General features: G+C 35.3%; 1 protein-coding gene across 1 annotated transcript in view; it reads left to right on the plus strand.

Annotated features, from left to right (window-relative positions):
- The first annotated feature begins 5,060 nt into the window (after positions 1 to 5,060).
- Positions 5,061 to 13,436, plus strand: part of EPYC (epiphycan) — a 34,868-nt gene continuing 26,492 nt past the window's right edge. Inside the window, exon 1 of the mRNA XM_055336605.1 lies at positions 5,061 to 5,225. Coding sequence (XP_055192580.1) covers positions 5,061 to 5,225 — 165 coding nt within the window. The remainder of the gene's footprint in view (positions 5,226 to 13,436) is intronic.

The following is a 13,436-nucleotide window of genomic DNA, read 5'->3' on the forward strand; positions in this document are numbered from 1 at the left end:
GCATGCATTTATGGTCTGAAACTGCAGGACTTGCACTGATGAGCATAGAGTCCCTAAGGCAACATAGGGGTTCTTTGTAAGAAGGTAGCTAATCATTTCAGGTAATGGTTTTCTTCCTTATAATCAGTGGGGTCGGATGTCGACACCCACCTGTAGCTCCCACCGGTGTGGCTTTTGGGGGCTGAGGACAAGGACGGGCAGCCGTGTGCGGTCCTCAGAGTGCTCCTCTCTGATCACCGCTGCCACAGAACCAAGAGAATCATTAAGAGAAGACCATTCTGTTTAAAATTAATTCCACTTAAGCAAGCAGGCTGACATTGAGTTAATTGTGTTAAGAATCGTAGCCAAAAGGATTTGCAAAATGTTTGGGGGCTTACAGAGAGAAAGCCAGAAAGCCTCAGTTGCTAGATAATGCAAGATCCCCAGAGGGTTTCTAATAACCAAGCTCAGGCTCTATTAAGAAAATTATCATGAAGCTAAAAGATATTTACTAAGGATAAGAAAGACTGGAAGTGGTAATTAATCCTTCTACTATTAAATAGAGATTAGGTCCTCATGAGATTGTTACAAATTTGAGCTCCCACAGTTCAAAATAGATTTTGAAATATTGGAGAGAGTCCAAGTAAGACGAAGAGAAGTGACTGAAAAATTATCCATATTTTATAAGTAAAAGTGAAAGATTTACCTAATTTGGAAAAAGAGCAGACTCGGGAATGATCATTTCTGCTATCAATCCTATATTAGGACAAGTAATTTAGTTATTAAATTGTCACAAAACAACTGCATTAGTGGACAGTGCTCTGAAGCTGAAGAACAATGACACTTAAATGAACAGGTCACTAAAGGATAGTGTGAAAATGTTATTTTTGGAAATAGAGTCCTAGAGGTTTAGCCAGAGAGCCTTTCAGAAAAGAAGGGACTACCTAGATGCCATCTTTTTCACCTGACAATGTGGGCAGAGTATTGGATTAAATAACAGAGGAAGAAGAAGAAATATCAGGTATTTTCATGGATATTCTATTCATCTATTTTTATCCTCAAACACCTAAAAGAGCCTAACACCCAGGGACAGGTAAACAGCCTTAGAATCTAAGATGAGAGACACCTTGCCTTTTTACCTTTACCTGAATCCCTCAGATGGTCTCAGTAACATCTGGGAACCTGACCCAATTTGATTTTCTCCTTGTTTGCGTCACACATGACACTGGATAATTTAATGCTTGTGTGTCACCCATCTGATTGAAAATGTGTTGAGAGTTAACAATATCTAAACTCATCTAACCGGTGAACTCATATCCAGTCCTCTTTCCAGAAGTGCTTCTGGAAGTAGCCTCCATAGGATGTGAAACTTCAAGGAGGCAGGAAAGGAGTCCCCACCCCCAGAATGGCCTCTTTGCTGTTGGAGAGGTCTTGGTAGGTTCTGGACTTCACCCAGAATCAGTGCTTTCCATTACAAATAAAACTGGTCCCCAGAAAAATAAGGCACACGGAGAGCAAATCATGTAGAAGTTTGGAAGCAGGTGTGGGTGATGAGGAGGATGGCTGGCAGTGCCCTGAATCCATATAAGCAAAGAAGTTGGGGTGAGGGGGGAGATGGCTGGGAAGGTGGAAGGAGGAGTGAGAGTCCTGAAGACAGATTTTCTCCTCCATCAGTTTGCCCTAACGCACTTGCAAACTTCAACACAGCTATTCCCTTCTGGTCAAGGAACAAGGATTCCTGATGCACAAGTTAGAACCAGACTCCGGGACTTATGTAAAGCCTGTCAACGTACGTGACACAAGTTTCGTCTTCCTCTAGAATTTTGCAGTGTGGGTGGAGGTGAAAATGGAAGTTAACACAAATGTGTTTTCTCTCCAAACCTATCATAATGCTGAGTTTCACAAACCATGTCAGGTAGCAGGAGCCTACAACAAATCTTGTATTCTGTGGGAAAATGTTTTTATGTAATTTGATTTGTTTGGCTCTGATAGATAAAAGAGAGAAAAAGGAGCCTCTTTTTCAAACCACTCAGATCATATTTATGCATTGTTTCAGGACAACTTTTTTTTTTTTTGTACATGGGCATGCAGAGGGTTTATAGTTTCATTGCTCTCAGAGCATTCTAAACAATCAAAATAATTTGGATTTTTTTTCTTGTTACTTATCCAACATTAAAACAGGTAAGGCTTTTGCAACATTACTGAAATTTCTGCTAACATTAATGAAAAGTGAAGAAAGTAATTCAAGACATGCAAGGAAAACTATTTCTTATTAGAATAATTCTAAAATATTCATCTATAGTATCACTGTATACATTAACTTTTCCTTAATTGGTGAAGTTTTTATAGATGAAATATATTAAAACCAACTTCTTCCATTTAAAATATTGAAGGTGGCACATTGGCAATTATAACTCCTTTAATATAATTTCAAGAGCTCTATACACTATGTCATTTGGATTCTACTGCTTATTTTGAGTGACTATAAAGTAATTTTGGGGGTTTTAAAGACTGAGAAGCATTTCTCAAGGTTAGCTTTTCCAAACAGAAAATTGAGTGTTATAAATTCCACCTCCCACAGACCAGAATTCACAACCATTGGTCAGGGGCAAATACTACTGGCTCTGCGTCTTCAGTCACTTCATGCCATTTCACCAAGTGGGAGCCAAAGGTAAGTTTTTACACTTGCTTTCTTCTTGGGTTTAGAGACTTTTTTTTTCTACTATAGTAACCTTTTAAAAAATAATTCAACTTGCTTTAATATCTCATGGTGAACTTTGATTCAATGGACTAGACTTAACTTCGCTATTTTATATTTTTATTATTCTTGGAAAATCCAAAATTTTGAATTAGCTCAGGAATTAATAACATACAGTAAAACTTGATCTTAATAGTTGATCTTAATAGTCAGGATAGATGCCAATAAAATTATAGTAGTTTCCAATATATTCCTTAAATCGAGTGCCCTGACATAGACCATGTTTCTTGCCAGTATAGACTGGCACTATTGATTAGTATTGATTGAAATATTATGCAAAAGAAGAAAAAGGGGAGAGTTCAGGTGTTTTAAAAATATAGTGATGATCACATGGGAATTATGCATTTGGCCTGTCTTATTAAGATATATGTTTTAAAGTTTTATATAAGCTTTATATAATTTTCAAAATATGACATGGTGTGAAGTGCACATCAGATTCAAAGTTTCAACAAACACACTTATTAAATGTTAGGATAGTTACTTGAAGAAGAAAAATCCTTTTTAAACTAAACATACATAGGGGTTCTTCATAGTTTTAGAGTTTGCACAGACTTTCTTACTGCTGATAGCTCTAGGGGATGCTCACAATGCAACTAAACTCTAAGAATGTAGACACTTATAATCAGATACAGAGCATGAAGTGAGAAAAATAATCAGCAAGTGCATAATTACTTTGAACAATGAAAGTTGCCAGAATGGAGAAGGAAAATATTTTTTTCTAGCTTAGTGGTGGCCACTGTGAATGCCTCCCACTTGAAAATGGAAGAATGGTTCCTGGAAGATTTGTAAATCACATGTTTGATTAAGTAGGACTTTTTGTTGGTGACTGGTCACAGCAGTTCCAAATCCGCAGTCCTGCAGAGAGCCCTGCAAAGGCAGGTAAAATAGAAGCCTAGTTTATCCAGTGTGAATGAAAAAATGATTTAAAGAAAGCATAGGAGGGAAGAAAAAGGAGCTCCTTGTACTGTGTCTTATTCTCAGAGGGATTTCATATCCTTCTGCCTAAACCTGCTTCATAAAGACTTTCTTTCAAGTAACTGAAGGTCAGTTTGTCTGCCGGTGCATTCAAGTTTAAAAGTAATATTTATCATGAATTCCCTTTTACATGTGTGCATAGGTACCAACACCGTAGTTACTGTTCTTGAAGTAAGCCTAAGAAGTGTTTCCAAAATACAAAACCTTTAAAATTAGACATGCTTCTTAAAAACTTTTACAAATGCTTTGCTTCCTCAATAAATGATCACCAGGTAACATTTTTGATGGGCCCAACTTAGATGTTTAAAATTAAACATGAGAGACTTCTTTTTCTAAATGAAACTGTATTCAAAGGAGTACATAGAGAACTAAAATAATTAAAATTACAAATATTATTATACATATATACATGCATATGTATAACATATTATATATACTATAAATAAAATTATAAGATTTTGACTGAATCTCTCCCAAAAGCAGGATTATAATCATGGAAAATAAGAATTGCACTTATTGAAGAATTAGAAATCAAAAGGCATTTTAATCCTAAGTGTGTAGAAATCATCCTGTAAGGAAATCTTACCAAATAGTGCCTTTTAGACATGGATTCCTATTGATTCTGAGTTCAAAGCTCAGATGGCTATTAAGAATTGAAATAAAACACTGAGGACTAAAGGAAAAATAATTGTCTTTTCTGCTCCATTTAGCTAAGAATAAGTTTTGAAAGATATTGCATGAAATACTAGTTTATACATACATTAAATTATATATGCATTAATGATACCCAGAGACAACAAGGAAGTAATAGGACAAAAAAAAAAACTTTCATTATTTTGTCTGAAAAAAGCCATTGGCTTGAATGTACAAAAAAACAGTTGAGTCCAGTTAGATCACTAGCCAAACCTGTTTTGGTTTCCTCATCTGTAAAATGAAATGACAGTTCCAGTCCTCCTTCTCCTTCTCCTTCCTACATCCCAGAGTTGATGAAAGAAACTTAATGTTTAGTAAAACTCTAATGAATGCAAAGTTTTTGTCAATAAGTATATCACAATATTTCCACATCCCATTTTCTCTGTGTTTCTCTATTAAATAAACTTAATTTCACTGTAATTACAGTATCTACTGTAAAAACGTAGATAGGTTTCTGAATTAATTTGAGCATCGGTATCAATAGTCTTCAGAATCCACACAATTTCATGTGATATGTTTATAAATGATCTGTGTAAGCTTGAGCTCTAAGCACTCATATTGATTTATCATTCCTGTTTAGTGAAAAGTCTTCATGAGTTATTATCAATTAAATATTTATACATTTTAGTATTTTTTGATTAGGAAAGCTTGAAAAATGAAAATGCTAGCAAGGCTCATTCTGGGACTTGTCATCTTTGATGCTGCTGTGACTGCTCCAACTTTGGAACCCATCAACTATGACTCAGAAACGTATGATGCCACTTTGGAAGACCTGGCTAATTTGTACAACTATGAAAACGTACCTATTGGTCAAGCTGAGGTAACTGACTGGTCCCACTCTTGAGACTTAAAAGCATTCATATGGGGAATTACTGAGTTTGTTCCTTTCAAATAGATTTTTATTTGTAAATAGAGATGTTCTAGCTTAATAATTTCATATGAATCTTTTCTCCAGAATCTGTTCAATCAGTTCTTGAAAGTTAACATTGGGACACTCTTTTGCTTTCTCAAGGTTCACTTCATTTCCTTTACAACTTCTTGTAAAATTAAAACAACAACAACAAAAGAGTTTCTAGCAAGTTAGAAGAGAAAATTAGAAGAAAATGCAGTCAGTAAGGAAGAGTGGAGATAATATACATGCAATGATGAGAAAGTTGGGGAAGTTTGGAGCAAAGGAAAAAAATGTGAGATTAAAATAAATTAAGAGAAAATAAAAAGAATGCAAAGAAAGGATGATGATTTGGAACTCCACTGCATTCCAAGAGTGAATGTGTTTTCTGAAATGACTGATTATCTCTCAGCGGTAATGTAGGCATTGGCAAGGTTACAGCCCATTACATAAATCTGATATGACATATTTCTAATTAAATGTTAGGCTTTTTACATAACTAAAGGATACAGACTAATGTTTTCTGAATCAGAAAACAAACAGACCTTGAAATGTTAGAGTGTAATTAATGTACAACATTGACAAAAACTAATTAAGTAGAAATCAACCAAAAGGGAAATTACATCACCTTTACAGGATCATAACATATTTTGGGCAGTCATTCAAGTGTAAATCTTCCTAGAATATTACTTTTGATAACTAGGGAAATAAAATATTTAGACAAAAGCATATATTCAAATGGAACTTAGTTCCATACTAAGAGGATAAACCTTCTTGTTGCTTATGTTGCCTGATGAAATTCAAGAATCAAATTTTCACAATATGATAGTTTTCACATCTTCTCCCAGACTCCATTTTCCTTTCCATCTTCCTCTATTTTGTTTTCACTCTCCCCTGCCTGGCCTCTACTCCTTCTTTGTCTCCCTTTTTCTCGTTCTGTCTTGTTAGTAAAGTCTTAGGTTTATCAGAAGACCTTTTTTTTTTTTTCTGCCATGTTGTGATTCTATTTTTCAGGTCTTTTTTCACTGTTTGATTCATTTTGCTGTATATCTTCTGTTATGTTAAAGGCATGTTCTGTTGAGTGTATGCTCATTAATACCAGACTCACTGTACGTGACCTCCATACCTTCAACCTAATGCATCAGCGGAGAGTATAAGGAGAAACTTTTTCAGGGCTGAACTCATCTGCCCTGCTCCTTTTCCCATTGAATAAATATTTTTTTTTAAAAAAGACTAAGTATGTATCTGCAGTTATCTACAGAACTAAATATTGTAGTTTAAATTTACTTGTCATTTCTTCAAAAGATATTTCATAGGATCAAGAGGCTTGGAGAGTACGGTAAGTGAATCCTCTGTTTTGGGTAGCCCTGGGAGTGGATGCTAGGAAGTGCTCAAGGCTGCCCTAGATAAATTGTGAAGGCAACCAGCTTTATCTGAAGACTTCTTTAAAGCCGTTCCTTGCTGTCAGAAGCCCCTTTTTTTTAATTGGAGTTTGATTTGCCAACATGTAGTATAACACCCAGTGCTCATCCTGCCAAGTGCCCCCCCTCAGTGCCCATCACCCAGTCACCCTAACACCCTGCCCACCTCCCCTTCCACTAACCCTTGTTTGTTTCCCAGAGTTAGGAGTCTCTCATGTTTTGTCACCCTCTCTGATATTTCCCACTCATCTTCTCTCCTTTCCCCTATAATCCCTTTCACTATTTTTTATATTCCCCGTATGAGTGAAACCATATAATATTTGTCCTTTTCCGAGAGACTTACTTCACTCAGCATATTACCCTCCAGTTCCATCCATGTCGAAGCAAATGGTGGGTATTCGTCATTTCTAATGGTTGAGTAATACTCCATTGTATATATAGACCACATCATTATCCATTCATCTTTTGATGGATACCAAGACTCTTTCCACAGTTTAGCTATTGTGGACATTGCTGCTATGATCATTGGGGTGCAGGTGTCCCAGCATTTCACTGCATCTTTATCTTTGAGGTAAATCCCCAGTAGTGCAACTGCTGGGTCATAGGGTAGCTCTATTTTTAACTCTTTGAGGAACCTCCACACAGTTTTCCTTTTAGATGCACAGATATTCTCATGAGATTGTGAAGTTCTTTCTGCCATCAAGAAATTTAAGCTAGTAAGTGTATATAGAGAAATATAATTTAGTATTATATTTAGTATTTCCTCAGTATTTGCTTATTCTGAGATAGCAAACTTCTTGCAAGGTACCAAATACGTGGCATTGTACCCACTTACCTCATTTAGGCTTCCTTAATTTTCACACTGGCCTAGCCAAACCCAGTATTCTTAACAACTGAGAGCGCCAGGGAGCTACTAAATAATCTCTTGTTGCTAATGGAAATACGTAAGTTATCCCGGGTTTCATAATCTTTTGTGACGAAGTCAACATCAGAAAACCAGTGTATAGATACATGATACACATATATACATATACCCATGCTATAATGAAAACATAGTACATTTAAAAACTATGCATATTTTTAACCAAATTGGCACAGTAGCAAAATTCAATTAGCCAACCTACTCACCCACCACCTATAAAAAAAAGAGATAAAAACAATATGATATAATAAATAAAATAACACGAGGAACAAAATTCAGAACATCATCTCAGATCTTAACAAATCATTAATGTGAATTGCTTTATAAACAAAGAACTAATAAACAATTCCTTATGGAAAAATGTAAAATAAAGCCAATGAATCCGGCCATGTGAATGGACTCTAGAATGCAATTACTTATGATATGAATTTCTTGAATTTAGTCCTGGAAATTCAGATTCTAATAACTCCTGATAACCTTATTTATCTCACCTTTAGAAATTAAGAGCAAGTGTTTAATGCGTTCTCCATCCTATGTGATACTTTTTGCATGAACACTGGTAACATACCCATATAGGGTGTGGTTGATGAAAAATTCATGGTAAACAAAGCACATGGAGAGTGCTAAAACAAGGCTCCTTTATTTTTTGTTCTCAAAGCCAAGAGTATGGTTCTGCCTACCTTAGCCTAGAGTTTATCATCTATAGAAAAGACAGCTTTAATAGTTTAAAATTACAAATTTACAGAAAAATTGAACAATGCTTCTAAAATATATGACAGTCTCTTTCTTCTAAATTTTAAGGCTTGGCATTGTAGGCCATTATAGTAGACCCTCTAGACTAAATAATTAATCCTTAAGGCCTCTGACATATGAGGTAGGCAGAATTTTAAGATGTACCTGAAATGTCCCATCCCCTAGTATGTCCACACCCTCTATAATCCTTAACAACATGGATATATTGGGATATCTCTCCTATAATTAGGTTATTTTATATGGCACAACTGAAATTTAAAAAGGGAAGTTCTCTTGCTTGACTTGACCTATATTTATGCTCCCTTTCTGTTTTAAATTCTTTTTAAATTTGAATTCAGTTTGCCAACATATAGTACATCATTAATTTCAGATGGAGTGTTCGATAAACCCCCCCCAGCTGCATATAACACCCAGTGTTTATCACATCCTGTGCCTGCCTTCATGCCCATCACCCAGTTACCCCATTCCCTGACCTACTTCTCTTCCAGCAACCCTTAATTTGTTTCCTATAGTGGGTCTCTCATGGTTTGTCTCCCTCTCTGATGATTTCCCATTCAGTTTTCCCTCCCTTTCTCTATGATCCTCTGCGTTGTTTCTTATATTCCATATATAAGTCAAACCATATGATAATTGTCTTTCTCTGATTGACTTATTTCGCTCAGCGTAATACCCTCCAGTTCCATCCATGTTGATGTAAATGGTAAGTATTCATCCTTTCTGATGGCTGAGGAATATTCCATTGTACACTTATGCTCCCTTTAAAATGGTGTCTTGAGGTCAGGGTCAAATTTTGCAGCATGAGAGAAATTCAAGGCGAGGGAAATTATCTGTTGCTGGCTTTGAAGATGCCGCATAGCAAGGAGTGCAGGAAGTCTCTAAATTTTGAGAGAAGCAACAGCCAGTGAGCACATGAAAACCATATACTATAGATCCAAGGAACCCAGAGCACCACATGAGCTCACAGCCCTGGCCATTACCTTGATTTTGGCCTTGTGAGAGCCTGAGTAGAGAACCTAGTCAGGCCATCTCTGGACTTCTGACCCACAGAAACTGTTAAAAAAATGAATATAGGGATCCCTGGGTGGCGCAGCGGTTTAGCGCCTGCCTTTGGCCCAGGGCGCGATCCTGGAGACCCGGGATCGAATCCCACGTCAGGCTCCCAGTGTATGGAGCCTGCTTCTCCCTCTGCCTGTGTCTCTGCCTCTCTCTCTCTCTCACTGTGTGCCTATCATAAATAAATAAAACAAAACAAAAAAAAAAAAACAAAAAAAAATGAATATAGTTTAGAGCTGCTAAATGTATGGCAATTTGTCAGGCAGCCATAGCAAACTAATACAATATGCCATAATTATATTTTTTCCTGAAAACCAAATTTGAATTACACTGCTGCAAGGCTTGCATTTATGAATCCAGTGATCTACTTAACAATGAGCCAAATTACCACCCCCAGCCATGGAGTTAGAATCTCAACAGAGCTTTATTGATTTCTACTGCTGATTGGATATTCATTGCCTCCCTAGTGATTGGAAAGGGTCATGAAAGAATTTCTGGGTTTGAAAATCTTGTGTAATAATAGTACTCCAGATTGCTGACTTAAACAATGATTTCTGATGATTTAGAATATCCAGGCTCTGCTAGATTCGATGTTAAGAGCAGATCTTAGGCCCAGCAATTCCATCATGATATTCTATGTTACCCAGTGAATAATGAATGGATAAATTTGCTGGTATAACATAAAATTTCTGAGTTTTTTTTTACTTAGCTTTTATTTTACTTTAATGGTATAAGAAGGAATTGGATATAACCCATAAGACCAAATAGGAACTTTTTGCTTTCTGATGAATATTAGCTAAGCTTGATCGAGCATGTATTATATGCCAAATATCATTCTAGGCTTTCACGTGCATTATTTCATTTCTGACAACAAAACTAGGAAATGCTATTGTCATTTTCATTGAATAGATGAGAATATTGAGGTAAAGAGCAAGTAATTGACTAAGATTATAGTTACTAATGACATATAATTATAGTGAAACTATGTTCTCATATCAGAAAATAATTTCCAGCAGATGAATAAAAAATTCTATTATCTCCCCTCCATTCTCTACCAGGTTCCAAATTGTTCTTTTAACTTGGTATCTGTTTTAGTTGAACTGAACCCTGGTGCTCCCACACTACTAAAGGAGAAAGAAAGCATTGTTCTATGGGTGAATAATGTAAACTGGAAGTAACCTTTATAGATAGACTTACCTAATTACTGTAATACAGAATGGCTTAAGACTAACTACTTCAAAGAATAAATGTAGATAGTCATTCTCCAACATAGTATATCTATGTCATGGGTTATCTATCTAATCTGTATATAGATTTATAAAAATCATACTTATTGGGTGATTTGGAATGCAGGGAAATATTTCACTATTTTCCTTGAAAATTTCATAAGTTCAAAATGTGGTATCCTTTGAGTGACTTAAATTGAGACTGTGTCTTTGAATAAGGTAGGTATTTGGTGTTTTCATTTTCATAGTAGTTTTGGGGTTATTGATTTTTCATTTCTCTGAAGTCTAAGAGAAATGCCCCCTGCCCATGAGTTACTTTTTTTTCCCCAGAAAAGTATTCAGTGGCCATATTAATATTTAAGGAGGATATGAACCTACCATTCCTGCAGGAAATTCTCCTTGGCTCCACCCAGTCAGACTTATCCTGTCCTACACTACCTTACTTATATGTAGTTAATTTTATTACTTGAATCTGCAGTGTCCCTGCATCTTCAATAGACATCATGAATAGTTTTACTTCAGAACCCTGTGGAACACTTGTTTGTATTTAATGTAGGACAGTGTGAAGGACATTTGCAATGATCCCATACAATGCTCTTCAAGAGGATATGGATTAGGAATTGTCCAAATGGGTTGCAAGTTTTAAGAAAGTTGCTTATTTTCTGGGCCCTACATTTTGTAACTAATTGTGCTAGTCATTTTGCTCAGAAATCTGGAGCCCAAATTTTTGTCTTATTCTTTCTTCTTTCTTTATTTTCTTTCTTTCTTCTTTCTTTCTTTCTTTCTTTCTTTCTTCTTTCTTTCTTTCTTTCTTTCTTTCTTTCTTTCTTTCTTTCTTTCTTTCTTTCTTCTTTTTCTTTCTGTCTTTTTTTCTTTCAAGTTGTATTTATTATATAGAGAGAGTAAGTGTGAGTAGAGAAAAGGTGGGAGGGAGAGAATCTTCAAGCAGTCTCCTTGCTGACCAAGAAACCCCAGGCAGGGTTTTATCTCAGGACCCATGAGACCATGACCTGAGCCTAACCAAGAGTTGGATGCTTAACTGAGCCACCCAGGAGCTTCTCCTCATTTTATATTACTTCCCTATCATCCTAATGTCCTTGTATAGACTGAAGCATTACCACACATGCATTTAAAACTGCCTTATAAATTTCTGGAATGAGGTGGGGTATACATTCATAAATAAACAGCAATAACAACTGAAAAGGGATATCAGTAATAATTGACCAACAGGAAATTTTTTGAAGAGACATGCTTTCCTTGCTATTACTCTCCATTGATCTTAGAATTAGCCTGTTTTTTCTTTCGTAAAGAGAATAAGTAGCTAAATTGTTTAAAATCATCCTTATAAAGAAAACTGCCATGGAAACATATTAATTAAACTTTAAAAATAGCTTTCAGAGATGAAGAACCTGTAGGATTCATTAAAGGAATGAAAATTAAATTTAGTGGAGTTGTAGAAATGGACAAAAACTCAGTGAAGGCAGTAGTATTCAGTAACTGTTGAACTTTGGTTTCTTTTCAGTTGTCATCATGGTAATTTGGTGCCATGCAAATAATTTTAGAATAAATGTTGATGCCCCTAACACTAGAAATTGCTTAAGTAGAATCAAATTAATTTTGGGTGACTTATAGAAAGAATGTCCACTTTGGAAATGATACATAAAGAGTATTTTTAATTAGGTTACCTAAATGTAATAGATTGGTAATGCTAACAGGTAGCTTATTTCAAAAACCGTCACTGTAGTTTCTAAACAAAAAGTAATTAAATTAGTAATATTTCTACTATTTATTTCCTCTGGTGATGAAGGCATGGAATAATTTTATCCTTATATTTGAAATGATGTCTCTCTTTGGCCAGTTTATACAATACATTTTAAGGTTTCAAACTTATGGTTTGCATATAAAACACTTTTTATTGGAAGAAGTAACTTAGGCTCAACCTGAATTAAATGTTCTTTTCAGAATTTGGCAACAAATAAACGCTAATCTTCTTCATGGAAGACACTCTGGAGGAAGGGAGGGAAGAATTTTGCTGATGAGCTTTTAATATGGTTGTCTGATTAACTTTCCATATGCTCCTCTCAAAACAGTGTTAAACTATTTGAATGTTATTTTAAAACTATTAGAAAACTTAAAAAATGTAGCAACAAACATACAATCATATAGGCTCATCATATACAACCATATAGGTTCATATAGGAAATGAAAGAACATTTATGGTCTTTGTCAGTGACTTGTTTGTGTTTGAATTATACCTCATTTATGAGACCACAAACACAAGTTAATTCTCATAACTATCCCTTGAAATTATTCTATTATTATTATTATTATTATTAATTATTAAGAACAACTGAGGATCAGAATTTTGCCCAAGGTTATTCAGCTAGTAAATTTCAGAGTAAAATTTAAACCAGATTGTTTTAATGCCAAACCAGAGAGACTTTGGCATTAAAAGCTCCCATTATTTTCCTTCTTCTCTTTAATCTTTACTTCTTTTAGCTGTGTCCAATATTGAGGTTTCTTTCCTCTGGAATTGAGTAATTTGATTGTTAGGAAGCAGAAAAGCAAGAATTTTCAAGTGATTATAATGAACACTATATCTAAGCGTCTGTGTTAGCTGTCAAAGTATTTAAGGGATCCAGAGGTAACACAATACTGAACTGAAAGCTGCTTTGTGAGAAATGTGGGGATTGAGCAGTCTTTGCCAAGCACATTTCTTCCTTTTCCATTTTCAAGATAAAATAGAAAATAAGATAGAGCTTTCATT

The sequence above is a fragment of the Nyctereutes procyonoides genome, unplaced genomic scaffold (genome assembly GCF_905146905.1).
Source record: "Nyctereutes procyonoides isolate TBG_1078 unplaced genomic scaffold, NYPRO_anot_genome, whole genome shotgun sequence".
Classification (NCBI taxonomy): domain Eukaryota; kingdom Metazoa; phylum Chordata; class Mammalia; order Carnivora; family Canidae; genus Nyctereutes; species Nyctereutes procyonoides.